The sequence below is a fragment of the Ptychodera flava genome, chromosome 9 (genome assembly GCF_041260155.1).
Source record: "Ptychodera flava strain L36383 chromosome 9, AS_Pfla_20210202, whole genome shotgun sequence".
Lineage (NCBI taxonomy): Eukaryota > Metazoa > Hemichordata > Enteropneusta > Ptychoderidae > Ptychodera > Ptychodera flava.
In genome coordinates this window covers 30,401,309-30,418,500 of record NC_091936.1, presented here as the reverse complement: position 1 = coordinate 30,418,500, position 17,192 = coordinate 30,401,309, and the positions used below count along the sequence as shown (strand labels likewise).

At 42.5% G+C, this 17,192-nt stretch overlaps 3 protein-coding genes across 3 annotated transcripts; 2 read left to right on the top strand and 1 right to left on the bottom strand.

Annotated features, from left to right (window-relative positions):
* The first annotated feature begins 501 nt into the window (after positions 1-501).
* On the top strand, positions 502-6,677 carry LOC139140629 (phospholipid phosphatase 3-like). Its single transcript, XM_070709987.1, has 6 exons — positions 502-1,155; positions 2,387-2,547; positions 4,118-4,425; positions 4,752-4,809; positions 5,268-5,444; positions 6,014-6,677. Exons 1-6 carry the CDS (start codon positions 1,095-1,097, stop codon positions 6,164-6,166), a joined length of 918 nt encoding a protein of 305 aa, XP_070566088.1. The 5' UTR covers positions 502-1,094; the 3' UTR covers positions 6,167-6,677.
* Positions 6,678-7,388: 711 nt separating this feature from the next.
* On the bottom strand, positions 7,389-10,891 carry LOC139140627 (kelch-like protein 10). Its single transcript, XM_070709986.1, has 3 exons — positions 9,579-10,891; positions 8,922-9,079; positions 7,389-8,428 (listed from the first exon to the last, which is right to left on the bottom strand). The coding sequence occupies exons 1-3, from the start codon at positions 10,889-10,891 to the stop codon at positions 7,722-7,724; spliced, it is 2,178 nt and encodes a 725-aa protein (XP_070566087.1). The 3' UTR covers positions 7,389-7,721.
* A 391-nt stretch (positions 10,892-11,282) lies between these two features.
* LOC139141266 (cation channel sperm-associated auxiliary subunit TMEM249-like) lies at positions 11,283-13,976 on the top strand. The gene is made up of 5 exons (XM_070710892.1): positions 11,283-11,413; positions 11,819-11,922; positions 12,723-12,906; positions 13,364-13,449; positions 13,860-13,976. Exons 1-5 carry the CDS (start codon positions 11,290-11,292, stop codon positions 13,974-13,976), a joined length of 615 nt encoding a protein of 204 aa, XP_070566993.1. The 5' UTR covers positions 11,283-11,289.
* Positions 13,977-17,192: the final 3,216 nt, after the last annotated feature.

Genomic DNA, 17,192 nt, shown 5'->3' with positions numbered 1-17,192 from the left:
ATACATACATACATACATACATACATACATACATACATACATACATACATACATACATACATACATACATACATACATTTATTCGCAAAGGTATGTTTTTTACTTTCCTACGCTTACCATTGTGTATTTTTGTAAACTCGGAAATGTTTTATAGTAATCATTAAATGTATCTATAAGTACAAGTTTTGATCGAGTATCAATGTCGCCAGGGCAGGGCTACTCAAGCTCCTGATATGAAGGGTCCCTTTTCGTTAGCACAGCGCAGCCAGCGGTAGAAAGGGGACAGGGAACAAGATTTGTTCTTGTCACGGTACACGGGATCACCCGATAAAAATTCTAATATGCGCTCGTTCAGTTTGCCTGTGCGCAGATGAATATTAATTCTTTGACCAGCAAGAAAGCCCCCATTCAATAACTGTATCTGCATTAACAATAGCTGGTCGAACACGACAAGGAGAAAAATACGAACTTTGGTGGGCGATGTTGATGTTGGTCAGACTGTAATTGCGACCAGGGGACCTGGGGTACTCTAACCGAGCAACCAAACACTGCCAACCGAGGCATTTCTGTTTATTACTAAAGGTTGTAAATTGTTCACGAAACAGTGATTTTTCAAAGACAGCAGTGTTCGAATATACAATAGAAACAGTCGAATTCCCAAGGACGGGCACGCAATCCAATGGAACCAGCGTCATGATATGACATGTTACAATACATGAAGCGGACATCATGCTCGACTTTCGCAGCCGACCACGATATATATACCAGGTAGAGGCGTGATCCAAAATTAGCGATCAAAAGTTAATGATTAATTCCACTTGGAAAGAAGTCACAGTTTGTGACCCGTTGGTGACCTGGCTTCGACTAGACAAAAGTCCATAAGGACATGTCTTCGATTGTTTGTTTACTAAATTTACCTGCTGTTTACCTTGCATCGCCGTAGAGGAGCCGAAACTACAGCGAAGGCGCCCTTGGACTGTCGCCCCATCGAAGCGGAAGTCGATGTGAAGCACTAAATATCGGACGTTTCCCGCTTTATCGGTTCTGGGTTTTTCTTATCATCATAAAATTTTGACCTGGCAAGTGCACACAGCATGACGAAAGACCTTAAAATCTATAATATCGCTGTCGATATTGTCCTGTTTGGCGTTACAGGTAAGTGTACAGTACACGGGTCACCGTACAACGTGGATGGGTGGACTTTAAAAACTATAAAGTTCTGTGGCCGAAGGCAAAAAGCGACAAGGTTACCAGGCGTGTTAGCCATTTGCTTTTGTGGCGTGACACAATTTAACCAATTCATCTCGGTAAGATTCGAGAGTATCCCGTCGCTGTCGACATTTCTGCCGACTATCGTTTATCACTGCCCGAAGAGACTTCGGTAATTTTCACTCTTTCAAGCTATGTTTGGTTTTAGGGTTTTGCTCCAATGCATTGTGAAATCGCTTAGTGATTAGAGAACTCGATGATGGCACCTATGGCCTTCAAAGTTCTTGACTGCAGTCATATATAGTACGGTGTTATAGGCTCCATGCGTCCCTTACAGCACGGTGGACGATGCAGGTCAAGGGTTAGCCATAGAAACACGGGCGTATAAATAATTGATACACGCTTCTGTAAAATATGGTAGAATCAACGCTCCTCAACGTCGGACATGGAAAAGCAAATGTTGACAAGACGCGTGTGTACAGATCAGTTTGACCGGACTGAACCCAACATAGCTGTAAAAGCAGACATTTTCCAGTTGTTTGATGCGGCATCGTGCCACCGTATCAGGCTGATCGCGACCGATGTACGCAACTGAGATGTCTGTGCAACATCACAAGAATGAGTATTATCGTTCTGCAAGGAGGGTTTTGACCCTGAGAAACCGACTATAATACATCTTGAATATGAAACAATTTGATAGGTATAACATAGGTTTGTAGATTATCTTTAACTTAAAGTGACCCTATTACGAATGGTTCCTGTTCATAAATCTTTCACAAAATGGTTTTTACATTTTTGTTTTGTTTTATATTTTATAATGTTTTGTTTAGTTAGTTTTCGTTACAGGACCCGATGCAACTATCGACATGCAACAATGAAAAATACATGTCCGAGCGTTAAATGCCGACAATTTTAACACACAGTAAGATGACGATAAATGGGTTCATTGTTCAGACTTGCACGGCATGTCCATGTGATGCTATATATAATGACTTTTTTCTGCCGTGCGTGGCGCACTGTCATTTTTCCGTTCAATTTCTCAGTGAAGCGAACGCGAAAACAGTGACTGATGCGGCTCTCAGTCGCTGTCCTGATAGATGCGCGCGAAGATGAGAAAGAAAACCGAGGTATGATAATTTGTTTCGGGTTGCAATGATTTTGATCTGTTTGTTTTCAGTCACAATTCTTTCCTTGTTCTACTACACACTCGTCGAAGGATTTCCACTCAAGGAACGGGGCTTCAACTGCAAAGACTCTAGCATTCAATATTTGTATGAAGGCGATACTATATCAACTCAAGTCCTGTTTGGCGCAATCTTCGCTCCTCCGATTGGTTTGGTATGTATTTATATCTTACACCCATTTGCCACAATTTAAAGTCGGTTCCGCTACCTTGGTGTATTGAGGACTGGTTCAAATTGGGAACCGATATTTCGGAGTTCAGATAACTGTTTTGGAAACCGTGTGTACACAAGAGATCTGCAACGGTTCCGTGTGTTCACGAAAGATAAACGCTTCAGCTCGTGTGAAAGGAGAACACTTTGCAGTTCCTGACAGATAAATAAAAACTCACTGAAACTACATTTCAGAGAATGTTGCCACTCGCTTCTTATCTATATGCTTCCACATTTCAATCCAAGCTAAATAAAAAACGGGTCGTTATATAAACTTTATGACAATACTTGTCCGTAATTCATTTTTGCTCGGCTCTAGAGAGTTTGTGACGATACTCGTCTCTTTCCAACTGTACGTAATAGCGCTGTTCACGGTTACAGGTTTGTTTCTAAATATAGCTGTACGCGCGCGACATCGCACACGCAGCTTGAAATGCGGACAAATTTTATCAATGTTGCATACATGGCCGTTTTTGCAGCTAATACTCAGAGTCGTGAATATGTTTTTTAGTATTCATTGTTACACTAGCAGTCACCCACTGAGATGTATTTTCGTCGTTCTTGCATGCGTAATTTTCAAAAGCGTTATCTGAAAATGCGGACAAATATTTATTTTTGCATATTAATTAGAGAACAGTGACGTAAACTGTGAACGGCCCTATTAACGCTCAGACCCCGAGTCGTTTCGGGGGACAAAACAAGTTGAAGACCAATTCCGTGTATCGTTTATTCAAGGTTACTCTTCCCAGTTGGGTTGTAGCGTAACCGTTGTGCATTCAGATGGGTTTTGACCAGTTCATAAGATACTACATAAATCGCTTTTGGCTAGGAAACTAATTCTAAGGACTCGGGCCAAAAGAGAAGAAAAAGTTTAAATTTCCCACGAGCCGACCTATCCACGTTCCAATACTCAATGGAGGTGTCAGAGAGACATCTGGCCACTACCTTCATAAATACCCAAGGAGTGATGATGTTTTCCGTTTTGCCATTTGCCATCTGGTTACAGGCAAAGTGTGAAAAGTGAAATCATCTTTACGAGAAAATTTTAATGTTAACAATAACAGAGCTTAACTTTTTAGATAATAAGGGGTAGGCCAGATTTTGTCGTCTTCCTATATTTACTTAGGAAAAACGAAAAAAAATCTGACCTACCAATCTGTATCTCTGAAGGGTATACTGCAAGCGGGTATACTAGTATTATACGGACGCCATATTGTTTATAATTAGCTTCATGAACCTTGATATAAGCGAATATTTATATGGCCTCGTGGTTGGTTTTCTTTTCTGTGAGCGTCAGACGAACACGACAGACGTTAGGAGACGCACAGACATAGGCGACGGACAGAAGTTGTGCCATCCGATTCTGACACTGACAGTGGACAACTCACTTTTTAGAGTGGCGTAGACGGCAACATGGGAAAACTTTTTTAGGCCTCGCTGTAGACTTAAATCATTGATTGAATCGTTAAATTCACTTCTATTGCTCAACATTATCTTTCTGTCTCCTCAAAAAGTTTATTTTAGGAGAGGTTCTCTACTACGTGTATCGAACGAGGCAGCGCGACAGCAAGCGCTACGTGTGCCAGTCGTGTAGAATCGCCATTCACCCTATCATTGTCTCCATCTATCAAAAAGTTGGTCTGTACCTCTTTGGTGCGGCGTTGAAGTTCCTCTTTGTCCTCCTCGGGAAGAGAATGGGAGGTCGGCTGCGCCCTCACTTTCTCGACACCTGTAAACCGGATTACTCCCTCTTCAATTGCTCAGACAGACTGATAGAGGGCGACGTGTGTACGGGAGACGACAAGGAAATCCAGGACGCACGGTAAGCCCGTTGAGTACGCACTGCTGTCGACGATAACGTTTGAACCAAGTCCATCATGACCACATGATTTCGTGAATTTTGGTCAGATTTTGTGATAGGTCAAAGTCAAAGAAGTCAGAACTGGCGGCTAGTTGTTGTATGTAAATTAAGCGAACTTCAATTCTAGCACAGGTGCCTGGGTTGCCGGTGTACATGCATAGAGAGAAAGGGGTACACCGGCAACTCCGGACACCTGTCAATTCTAGCATGTAATTAAGACCGGTCGGAGGTCACACGATGTTTGCTGGGATATTTACGTCACATATCGTCATTTCTTTGATTTTCAGGGAATCGTTTCCATCGGGCCACGCTGCACTAGCTTTCTACTCCATGGTTTTCTCTGCAGTAAGTACAGTTTGCATACAAAAATTTCAATAATTTGGACACGGTCCCTCCATAAAACCGTGATTTGGACTTCGCAAAAGATGGATCGGCGAGCTATCAAAAGTCGGTAGCCTAAAAGAATGAAATTTCACTACGTTGGAGAGCATTGTAGAGTATGGGATATTTACAACGAAATAATATAACGTATGTAACGTATGTGTATAAATAAGACCAGTCACCATGTCGATTCCATTTTACAATGAACATCAGTCGGGTATCTACTTTTCAAATTTCTCCCGATATTATTCCGTTTTCATAAACAATTTACACCTCAAATACCTCATGAACTACTAGTATAGCAAAGATAAATGGGACGCTCAATGTACGTGGAAAGAAAGTAACCTGTTTAGGCATGATGAGGCAGCCAGCATTGTTATTCACTCCAAACAAATGCTTACCCCTCGGTTGCGGTGTTTCAGATGTACATCGAGGCACGGTTGAGATGGAGAAGTGCTCGGCTGGTCAAACCATTCCTACAGGGATGGCTCCTATTAATCGCCTTTGCCTGTGCGCTGTCGCGGGTCTATGACAACAGACATCATCCCAGTGACGTCATATGGGGTAGCATCATAGGAATTCTTCTAGCCTACTTTATGGTGAGTGCTGATGCTGAAATCATCTTATTGTGTTCTATTGGTCTCGGTTACCCAGACTGCTCTGCGGGGCTCTCTTCCAGGGCGGCTGGAAGAGAGCCCCGCAGAGTAGTCTGGGTGTTAACGAGACTAATGTTGTATTTGAAGTGAAACTCAAGTTGCCCCAACAAAGTTTAACGGAATGTATTTGTAGTTTTGTCTCTTTGTGAATTACACTGGTTTTTTTTAAAGACAAAACACGGCGCCATTAAGCGATTAAACCAGGTTAAAGTGAGAAACACATAGCACACTTTGTCTGGACATCAACTTGCAGATGAGAGAGTGGTACTGGTAGGACGATCGTGCCACCCTTAGCCGGTCGCTGATTTCCACTTGGGGCCGCACAGAAAAGTGCGCCACCAACAAGGTGAAAAGCACTTTAAAGTTACCGACACGTCTCGTTTATCACGTTATAGATATTATGCAAATTTAGAGCGGACGAGTAACATTAACAGTTGATAAACTATATTCCCAGCAAATACTAAAACTAAGCCATGTAATGTTTAATAATTTCGTGTAATCATATTCTACAGGTGTACATTGTGTCTGACTTATTCAAGGACAAGCAATCTGGCGAGCCAGAGGAAAGAGACGTCGAAGTAAAAGAGACCAGATTTTATAAGCAGAATTTTTTCAGGCGGCCGCGAAAGACCAGGAGGACTTATGACGAGGAGAGATACTTGTAAAATAACACAATCTGCCGAATCAATAATGACTCTTTTAACTGTATTTTTCAGCACGGGATATCTTTTGGAGTGTTTCTAAAAATAATAATAATAGTGTCAATTCGCATTCGTACAAATGTGAATCCTTTCCTGCGTTATCTTAGATTTGAAATTTTGGAAGAGGTGATACTTCAGATGAAGATTCATCAGTAAGGAACTACGGTGCTTTGTGGTCGCAAATTTTCATTTATCGTGTCTATCAGTAAGAGAGGCCCATCGGTCATGTCCACCGAAGAAACGTCGCTGTACTACTAGCATTGTATAGCTTCTAGAGGGCGCTGTGCACGGTTGATGAGTGGCAATCAACTTTTGGCTGCTATGAATACATGTAAATGTGATCCAATTCATTTAATATTAACATATTCAGAATGTCTGTACTGGGAGTATTCCGGCCGTTAATGGTCATTTCTTTCATGATATTTTTATCCTTCACGTTCAATGTCGCGTAATATTCATTGTACTTTAAACAGTAGTTGTACGTGTCTTGTTTTATGTTGGATGGTGTGGTGACGTACACAATACCGTCTACTTGAAACATACAAAAGTCTGTTACACTACATTGACTGATATTTAGTATGCACTGGATACTGCGCCGTCTTATGTATGTTATGTGTACGTGTACTCTCGTATTGAACAGTTCTGCACTGTTACAGTACCGTTCTGATCCGAGACATGGTATGCTGCAAACACGAGGAATCACGGTTCCAGCAGCAATACAGAGCCGTCAACAACTAAAGTCGTTCGCGCCTCGAAAAATGAAGGACATACTTTTCCTAGCAAACTTTCCTCAAGTAAGCTTTCAACCGTCTCTTTCAAAATCAAGAATAAAAATCGGGGAGTCACCGTGCAAATTTTGGCACTAAAACAAATTACCCAATATTTACCGATATTTGAAATTCAAAATGGTCGCCTTCCCTATGTTCTTTCTACTATGGGCCTTGGGGGAAATAGAAATTTCGATTTTCAACGACTAAGCCGTTGAAAAATGTATTTACTCCATACGCGCCCACAAGTGGCAGGCAAAAAATGTTGTTAAAGTTTAAAAGTACGAATATCTGTCCCCTAGGCTCTTTTTCCTTAACCAAAGATCTTCTACCAAAGGGTTTTGACAGATGTCAACAAGGTGGGAATTATCGTGATTTTTGTTTTCTTACTCTTTGACAATGAAATGCGTTGTGGTATTATTACCGTTTTAGTTTTGGATAATTCCGCTTCCGGGTCACCCAATGACAGACTGGGACAAGTATAAAGACGAGGGCACCGGGCCTACCATACGGGAACTTGATACGTTGGTGTATGTGGACTAGGAGGTGTTCATATATCAACTAAATAAATTTTATTCGGGAAAATATATTAACTTTTATAATTGTTGGACAGGAAACAGCCACCTGACATGTGACTCGTAATTTTGTCGTTTATTACTAACTTCAAAACACGTTGCCCCTTTTGAAATGGAATGCTGACTTACAGCTTCATGTTTGCCGGGCATTGTGTCCACACATCTTTGAGATTTGATTTACACCAAGTGCATCAGAGCGAAGCCGTTGTTGCCAAGTTGGTCATCGTTGCTGTGGTTTCTACTGGGAGGGCGTCGTTCGTTCGGAGCTCTATCCGGCACAGGTACCTCTTCGTCCGCGCTAGTTGTCTCTTCGTCATCCTCAGCGCCCTGCTCTATTTCTTCCTCGAGGAGTTCCTGGAGGTTGTTATTGTTTTCGTTCAACTCGTTTGCGGCCGCCGCGATGATGTCGTGCACGAAATCCTCCGCCTGCCCAGTCGAGGCCGACGCTGCGTTTCCCCGGGCCGCGCGTGGTGACGCCACCGTCTCCGGTTTCTCTGGGTCACGAGGCCAGGTGTAGTCCCGTCGGTTGGGCAACCCTTTGACAACGCCGCAGCTGAGGGCGCTGCGGAAGACGCTCATATCGGCGGCGTCGTACCACTCACCGGCTTTCTCGTCGAAGCACTCCACGTTGAATATGGTCGTCACGCCGTTGAATCCGCCGATGACGAACAGCATGTCGTCCAGCACGGTGATGCCAAAGTTGCTTCGGTGCACGTACATGGTCGGGATGGTCTGCCACTGGTTCGTGACGGGGCTGTACCGCTCGGCCGTGTTCAGACGAGACAGCCCGTTGAAACCACCCACGGCATAAACGCAGCCTCGGTAGCCAGCGACGCCGACACCGCTTCGCCGATTTCTCATTGGGGGAATATCAGTCCACAGTCCTACGGATTGATTCCAGAGAATATGCGCATGATCATTAACATATTTTCGAGATAGCTACCTTATTGATGCTGTACTGAAGTGTTGCTGCCTCACAGTTGCATATTTGACAATACATATTGAAATCTAGTAAACCTACTGAAAATATACTGCCGGTCTTTCAGTCTTCCAAATCAAACCTAATATAAATTTCATAAGTAACACCTGGTCCCAATGTGTCCTTTTGTGGTGTTCGTTCACCTGGAACCCCCGCCTACTCAAATTTAACCATAGAATGGATTTCCAGGTAAGCTCAAATAGCTACTAGTCACTTGAAAGATACTAGTGCTCTCCGAAAAACTCAAGTCGTTGCACGTTGGTACCTTCAAAGACTTGACCTGTTCACCCCAATTCCCTGTGAACAGGTCCACGATCGCCATTGATACTAACAATGGGTTGGGGAAAACCACGGTGGTGAAAGGGTAAAAGGCATCGCAATTTCTTTTCTATGAGTACCTGTATCTGGGTCATAGTTCTCTGCCGTCTGAAGGCATTCGTGCCCGTTGAAGCCACCACAAATGTAAATTCTATCTTCAAGGAACGTAGCGCAAGCATCACTGCGGTGATGGTTCATATGGTTCAGCAGGCTCCACTGGTTTGTTTCTGGTTGGTATCTGAATATATCGGCGTTGAGAGTCATGTAAAAAAGTTAACATAAATTTTCACAGGTTTAACTAAATTCTGACGGAGAAAAGTTTCATTATTAAAGTTAACTAACATTTAAAATGCGTTTAATTTGTAGCATGACCAGATATATCCCATAATTGTAAATAGATGCGGACAACAGTCTCTTAGTCGCGGGAATCGTACAGGTGGATGAAGGGGAGATCTGTGATGCAAAACGCCCTCTATAGCTCTACACGAGACAGAGCTTTCGTTTCTACTCAAGATAAAAAACTTAGCAGTCTTTGCGTTGTTATCAAATAAGCGAGGTTAATACAGTTCAAAAATAAAATTTAATGTTGTTTGAGGACGCCATGTGCATGGACTTATGGTAATTCAGGTTTATGAAAAGATATTATCAGTTTTGGAATTTGCGTTGTGCATTTGAAAACTCTTGAACGAACTTTAATCATTTGCTTTGAGGGCAACGGAACTTAAAATTGTAGTTACCTTTCTGCAGTCTTGGTCCTCGTGTGTCCATCGAAGCCTCCCATAGCGTAAACCCTACCGCGACACACGGCAACGCTTACATAGCATCGTCTGGTATTCATCGGTGCGATTTCCCGCCACACTTTCCCGACCGGATCGAAACAACGGCAACTGTTGAAGTACTCGTTACCGTCGAAACCTCCAATTATGTACACCATCCTGTCGAGAACCGCGACACCGTGGTAGGCGCGCGGTGACGTGTCGGAAGGCTCAACGATTTTCCAGCGGTCCGCACGCGTGTCGTACGCCTCGACCACGTTGGTCGGATTTCCGCCACTCCAGCCTCCGACGGCGAACAAAACGTCCTGTGGGACCCGCGGCCGTGATATAGGATTTTGAAAATCCACATCATGCCCGCTCAAGTCGTAAAGGTATTTCATCGTCTCTATAATGAGCGGCTTGCACTCCTCGTTGTCCCGGATGTAAGCATGGCATTTGACTTTGCTAATAAAATACTCTGGGTTTATGATGCCGAGCCGAATCGAGGACAGCAACGTAAATAAAAACAACCTCCTGTTTTCCGGATCGTAATCAATCCAGCGAATCACGGCTTCGAAGGCGATCTCTTCGACCTTGACATTCAGGTCGTCGTGGCTTACAAGTTCAACGAGCTCGTCTATGGAGAGTTCCAGGAATTCGTCCTTGTCGTAGTTTGAGGACACTTCATCAAAGTGCTCCAGCGTGTACTTGAAAGCGGCTTCGGCCAAAGCCGGTATGTAGTAGCACTGGGCGAACTTGCGAATGCCGATGCAGTTGTCCGGGCTAAGTCTTGCGACGAGAAAGTCCACGCACTGATCCAGGATTCCAAGTATGTGGAACTGGTCAGCCGCAACAACTAAGTCAACCACATTGTCCTCGGTGATGATGACGTCCCTCGTGTAAGCGTAGTCGATGATTTGGTTCATGATTCGGGCCGACACGCCCGGTATTTTGACGAGGGGAATCAGGCTCTCGTACATCCCGTTCGTGAACAAGGCTCGGAAGTACGGGCTGCACGCGGAGAGTATGTTCCGATGCGCCGGAAACTCCTGGTCGTCGGCTGAGATGACAACATCGCAAAGTTGGCGATTTTGTCGAAGTTCCCGAAAGACATTGCAAGCCGCTACGCTGATCTTCTTCTCCATGCTATTGTACTCCCTCCCATGCGATTTTAATTCATCAAGGTTGATATGAACTCCTCTGTGTGATGTACACTGTGAACAATCCTTTGTTTGCGCAATGAATGTTGGTTTAGGTGACCTCTTTGACCTCTGGTATAGTACAAGTTCACGCATAATATCGCGCCTTACATCACGACAATAGTGCAAAGGTGCCGCTGAATACAAAATCTAAAAAAGGGAACGTGTTACATACTGATCAGCTTAATTTTCTCACCTTATCGTACTACAATTTATCCGAACGACCTGTTCGAAAGTTCCCGTAAAGATAACGAAAAATTCTTTTGCGAAAGTTCTTACCAAGTGTACGCGCGATGACGTCAGAAGCGCCGTGCGCTCCGCACGTGCGGTCACGTCGCGGCGAACTCAAAAGGTCATTGCCCCGAACGTCGTTGCCCCGAACGACGGCGTTCGGGAATACGTACGCCGATGCAATGCAAGCATGCGTTCAGAAAGACATACAATTTTACTGTAATGGAAGAAATCTGGATAACGAATGATAGAAAAACAGAAACATGATAGTTGGCATATTCGGCAAGTGGGATTTTCGCCTGAAGTACCTGACCAAACCCGAAGAAACGTTCAAAAAGAACTTGGAGAAAAATCACACGTACCCGTTCACGGAAACTGATTCCGGATGTAAGTGTACATCAGTTCTATCACATGCAAGAGTAGGCCTATTCTCCCGGTGTCTTGAAGTTTTCCATAGGATTTTCCTCTGATCTGATCCACACAATATTTGGGATACGTACAACTCTGCCTGTAAATAGCTCGGGCAAGGGTAATTGTATCTTTTTGTAAGTTTTTTGCATTTATTTTAGTAGACATTGGCATGGTATTGCATTGCATTGTATGACACTGGTGCGCGGTCCTAATACATCAATATTATATATGAAGAAAGTCATTGTAATGTGACAACTCTACTCGGAGAAACAGTTCAACTTTTATTTCTCTCTTATGCTTCTGAGATCATGGATTTTTTAAACATTCATTTCGTCCGATTTAAAACAGTGTTTGTGACTTTCTTTACCTTTTACAATGCAGACTTTGAGTATGAAACTCGCTCTCCGAAGTTCTGGCAGGCAATCGTCATCGTAGCTATCCTGGTCGTAGGGGTTATAGGTTATTATGCAGATCACCCGTTTGACGTGAGTATTTTGCCAAATGTTGACATGTCACGAGAAACAAATACCTTTGCTGTGAGAATGGTTGTGAAGAGGAATAAGACATTATAGTGGTGTTGTTGTCGATGATGATGATGATGATGATGATGTTGATGATGGTGGTGGTGGTGATGATTCTATACTACTTCCACAATGCACATGTTATATTTGACGAAAAGACGATATTCCAGAGTCACATGTGAATTAACAGACGGCATGCTTTTTAATCGGATTATAGCTGTTATATTTTAACCCTTCTAACGCAGATCATTGCATATTGAGTCTGGACTACATGTAAAATCCAGTGTTCCGCAATGACAACTGACAATTTGAACATGGGCGATTTCCACGTAATGTTTTGAGTAGGAAAAAAAGGCTGCAATCAGCACGAAAATACGTAAAAAGGTATAGCTGATGCAGCTCTACGAAGCAATGTAAATAAATCCATAAAACATTTCATCCGTAACACCATCGTAGCATCATCTGGATCCTAATTGTGAAAGAAGGCGACACATCTGATCACGTCTTTTTCCATTCTCCCCTTATGGCCGCAAAGGACAGCATGAAACTACAGACACGCTCTCAAACGTCCTCTACATTACGGCGTTACGCTGAGAATGTGATAGGTTGATACCAGCGAATGATAGAGACATTTCTATATGGCCACAGACACTTGTTTATGCTTATTTTAGCGATTGTTGTGGCAATGTTTCAGAAACTTAAAAAGATGTTCAGCTGATGGAAAAACAAGTGCGTAAGATATTTCGTTTTCTTTCTACTTCCAGCAAAATTTGACCCTTGTAATCTTGGTCGTAAGCAGTGCTTGCTACATTATTTTTACGTATAAAGATAAGCGGAGGATAGTAATAAACACAAACACGGACGAGTACGGCTTTTACATCGGAGAAAAGCTGATGTACAGGGGACACATCCACAACATTTACATCAGGCTGCGCGGCCTGAAAGGAGGTAAGTTGACTTTGAGGGCGCTAGCCAGTTCCGCATGTTACTCAATATGGACAAAGGAACAAACAAGTTCCTTCAAGTTCAACAACGGGGAAAGGTTCATACTTCTGTCCTCTATTTGTGATCTTAAAACCGATTTAGAAAGGAATACTAGATCCAAATTTCAGCACCTTCGATAGAACTCTCCGTGCTGAAATTTAAAAGTTATTGCCGTCAAGTCGGTTGGCCTCGTGACATAAAGGAAATTTATTCTACGTAAATAAATAAGAAATAATCAGAGAATTGCGTTTTCAAAGTGTGACATTTAAAAACATGAACGAGTAGTTTTCATATACTGCAATACTATTAGTATTATAAATTCCCTTTCTTTCATGCCATGGTAGTTCGTTTTCGAGTTGAGCGTTGGACTTCAAAAATTCGATGACAGAGTGACAGATTTTCCATCGCTGTCTCTCGGCAGGTGGTGGAGATATGTTTTTCAACATAGTTCTGAATGGTTATCACGTTGAAGAACAAGAATTGAGTTCAACCAGTACGAATAAGGAGGTAAAGTTTTTCTATGCACTCGTTTATTTGTACATGGTGTCAGCTAATTTTGTTTTTCCCCCGTGCCTTTCTAGTATTTGTTTCTGTACTCGGTGAATTATCCTAAATTTTGGAAGTGTGTACAGTTCGAATGTTATTACAGCTCGGCGAAAACGAATGCCGGTCTAGGATTTAAGAGAACAACTGAACCGCAAAGAATGCGATATATGAATTAAGTCCAGTCAGTGTCAATTTGGTCAATAAAATATATAATCAAAAGAGACAACTGTTAGTTCCTCCTCTTACGAAGATCATAAATGTCTGCTGGGAAATTCAGCTTCTTGAAACCATAGACAATCTCTCCCTCTGCCGTCTTTGTTGGAATTTGCAGTGTCAATTTTCTAATGAACGATACAATTTTGATCCGACAGAAATTCGAACGACTTGGAAAGCTACTGGCGGCGAGGATGAATCTGAATTACTTTGACTTCAAAGATGTCTCCACGAAACATATCCTTTCAATAACATGGCAGAAAACTATAATTTAGAGATTTCGTTAGTGAAAGGGAACTGGTCTGTATGTAAACATCATACAGGGTGAAATTATACGACACATGATTAAAGAGCCGTCATTGTCCCATTGACTAAAGTAATGACTGTCAGACAGCAGTCGTGATGAAAATTTCCTTAAATTATCATGCATAAATTAGTATAATTTATATTTTGCAACTGGATTACACATAATATGATATCTGTAGATCTATCATTATTAATTCATAACGGATTTCTCCTTGACCGGACGTTCACATATCATAAGGCACAGATGTCCATATGCCTCAAGGTCTCCCAGTTTCTCCTCAGAAATCAGTGAAATCTCGGTCTGAACCCGCGTGACCAATCGGTTTCGGACTTTTCAGGAAATATTTCTCAAACAATTAAGAGCAGAGTCCTACTCTCCGAAGAAGTGATGTTTGGCGCGGCATTTGAATTACCTATATTAAATGTCACTCTCTCAATTGTGATTCCGAGTCTGTAGTTCTGACGTTTCGTTAAATAGCGCCCCCACACAGCTCTTCAAAATGTATGTCCGTGGCTGAAGCTGCTAAAGGGTCATTCAAGGACACAAAGGTATTTATACGCCCCTTCGCTCATGTCACACTGGTCGGCCGTCGGCTATTTGGTTTTTGGGCCATACTTTTGTGCGCATGCTGTATTTTTGGTGCAATTGTCATTCACGTTTCGTCCCGTAAGCTGCACGTGATTCCATCGCTCGATATGACCGCCCCATTGTAGTACGTTCTTCGGTAACGTACTACAACTAGTAGTACTAGTACAACGAGGGCGGGTACGGTGTACGTTCTCTTGGACCTCCCTGCTTCAGCAAAGCGCGGATTTGTAATTTTTTCGAGGAGCGTATGATCGATGTCTGAAGTTGTCTGCGTAACATGCAACGCCGCCAATATTTCATCGAAAGCATCGTATTTGCACCGCTTATATCCGGTAGAATATGCGTGACCTAAAAATTCAGATATTTTCATAAAATATTCATTGTTACGGTGATGAGTAATGCTGTGCTAGGGGCTGCAATTTTTCGCAATGTTTTGACGCCGAACGAGGTTTTCAAACCATTGTGCATTGTTTTTTTTTTCGCGTTGTTTCAGAGAGAGAGAGAGAGAGAGAGAGAGAGAGAGAGAGAGATTTAAAATGAGCTCAGAATCATCCTAGATTGCGGAGAGACTCACGCACGCAGTACGCGTGACGCGTGAGCCAGGAAGTGATTCTGTCATTCGTAAAATGCGACAATCGAGAATACAAAGTCGGGGTGTTTTTCTTCTGTGTAACAATGCTGTCTTTTCCTGCAATAGGCCAGTGAAATTCCAAAATCGACCCAGCATATTCACGGCGTCAAAAGCGTATTCTGAGGTCATTGACGGGCAGGCACAGGAAATCCATCAAGTGCATCATAATGATAATCATAACTCGCCGATCTTGAATATTCATAAGCCGGGATAGCGCGCGACTTCACTGATGGATCAACGCGAATGCCACAGGGTCACACGTGGTGAAAATTAATCGCGCAAATTTGGCAATTTTCACGTTAACTTTTTCCCCTCACGTAAATTGTCATGCGACGATTTCTTTGTCTCCATTGGAATGGAAGTTATGTTCTGGGGCTATATTATGAAGCATTTGCTAAGTTAAATAAATTATCTACCCTCAAGCCATATCATCTAGGTTAAGAACACCCAAAGCAGTCTTAACTTCAGGCAAGTACATGCTTTACCCAATTAAATAATTGCTTATGTACTTAGGGGGTAGATGAAATTGAATTTATGGAGACAAGCTGAGACAAAGAGATCATACACGGTCAGGAACTGAGTGAGAGAGGGTGAAATTATAACAGACAAACAGAAACACTGAGAGAATTCATAGCAATGACTAGGAAATATCTTTACAAAATTACATATTACTTCTAAGATGCATCAGTTTTTGATGAACACTGACAGCAGGATATACACAACACATATCACAATTCAGCACCAATATTTTAATTGGTATGCAATTCTGATTAACAATAGCCAGGGATATGCTTTGGGTAATCTTGCATATTGGGTGGGCACTTACATTTTGTCTCTCCCTCCCCATTCCCTATGTTGATGATAATCCATGCTTGTGTGAAGTTCAGAGGTCAACACATGGAAAACTATCCGTCATGAAATTATCAGAAAGCATGTCGTATATCAGAAATTCAGAATTCTGAACTTATCTGGTAGGGTAATTGCCCTGTGCATTTTTTGGCTTTCTTATTTCAAGAGCAACTGCGTAATGTATGCGCTTCTGAAAAAAAAGGTAGACAATTATTAGAAAGCGTTTGCTGGAGCCTCGATTTCACAGTGGCATTGTACCTTAACTACGTTGGATGTGTGAGAAATTGATGATGCTTAAATGGAAGGTGACCTCTTTTCATCACGGCATAGCTGTAGGTGACACCCAAATGTCGGGCTAACGCAGTCAGCATCAATGAATCATGGATAATGAACGAATCGAACACACATTACCAATCCCAAAAACTTCGCCAATAGTGCCATTAAATTAAGTTCCGTGACTTTTTTTCTGGATGCCACCGCAGGGGTCAAATCAAACAATAGCTTGATCCAAACATTCAGGGGGTCAAGCCCGGAGGTCACCTCGAATTCCACCCCAAAGGGCAGAAACAACACAGAGTGGAAATCGTCCTGTGCGGAAATCTAATGCAGGTTCATGAACAGATTACAAATTGGGAAGCAATGAGTCCAACCCCCTGGGAATCCAGGGATAATCCTGAGCCAGACAAGCCTACAATTAAGCTTTGGCTGTACTAGCTAGCTTACCAATTCTAGTGTCTTCAATGTACATGTAAGATAGATAGATAGCAATGTTGGCTCTTTCACAATTCGGCTTTATGCCACTGCTGCAGAAGACTTAGCATAACAAAAGTACATGAAAATATCTCCGTCTCATATCATGTCGTGATCATCATTCATCAATAAGGCCATGATTTTTTACTAGGTAAATACCTTCTCTTGACTACTGCAAGATTTTCAATATCAGCATGTTATCGTTTGTTTGCTTGAAATTCTCCAAGTCTTTTTTGTTCACTAGTCGTCCTCAGTATTGTATACCAACATGACTTACTGCCAGGGACCCCAGGGATTTGACCGCGCAATACAACAACACCCGCCGATTACTAATTTATGTCAGACGTTTTATTTTTGAAAGTACTG

Coding starts and splice junctions, on each gene's coding strand:
- LOC139140629 (XM_070709987.1), top strand. CDS start 1,095: ATGACGAAAGACCTTAAAATCTATAATATCGCTGTCGATATTGTCCTG. Junction 4,426..4,751: donor AAGGAAATCCAGGACGCACG/GTAAGCCCGTTG, acceptor TTTGATTTTCAG/GGAATCGTTTCCATCGGGCC. Junction 4,810..5,267: donor ACTCCATGGTTTTCTCTGCA/GTAAGTACAGTT, acceptor GCGGTGTTTCAG/ATGTACATCGAGGCACGGTT.
- LOC139140627 (XM_070709986.1), bottom strand. CDS start 10,891: ATGCGTGAACTTGTACTATACCAGAGGTCAAAGAGGTCACCTAAACCA. Junction 9,080..9,578: donor AGGACCAAGACTGCAGAAAG/GTAACTACAATT, acceptor CGATATATTCAG/ATACCAACCAGAAACAAACC. Junction 8,429..8,921: donor GAACTATGACCCAGATACAG/GTACTCATAGAA, acceptor ATCAATCCGTAG/GACTGTGGACTGATATTCCC.
- LOC139141266 (XM_070710892.1), top strand. CDS start 11,290: ATGATAGTTGGCATATTCGGCAAGTGGGATTTTCGCCTGAAGTACCTG. Junction 12,907..13,363: donor GCTGCGCGGCCTGAAAGGAG/GTAAGTTGACTT, acceptor GTCTCTCGGCAG/GTGGTGGAGATATGTTTTTC. Junction 13,450..13,859: donor CAACCAGTACGAATAAGGAG/GTAAAGTTTTTC, acceptor TTGATCCGACAG/AAATTCGAACGACTTGGAAA.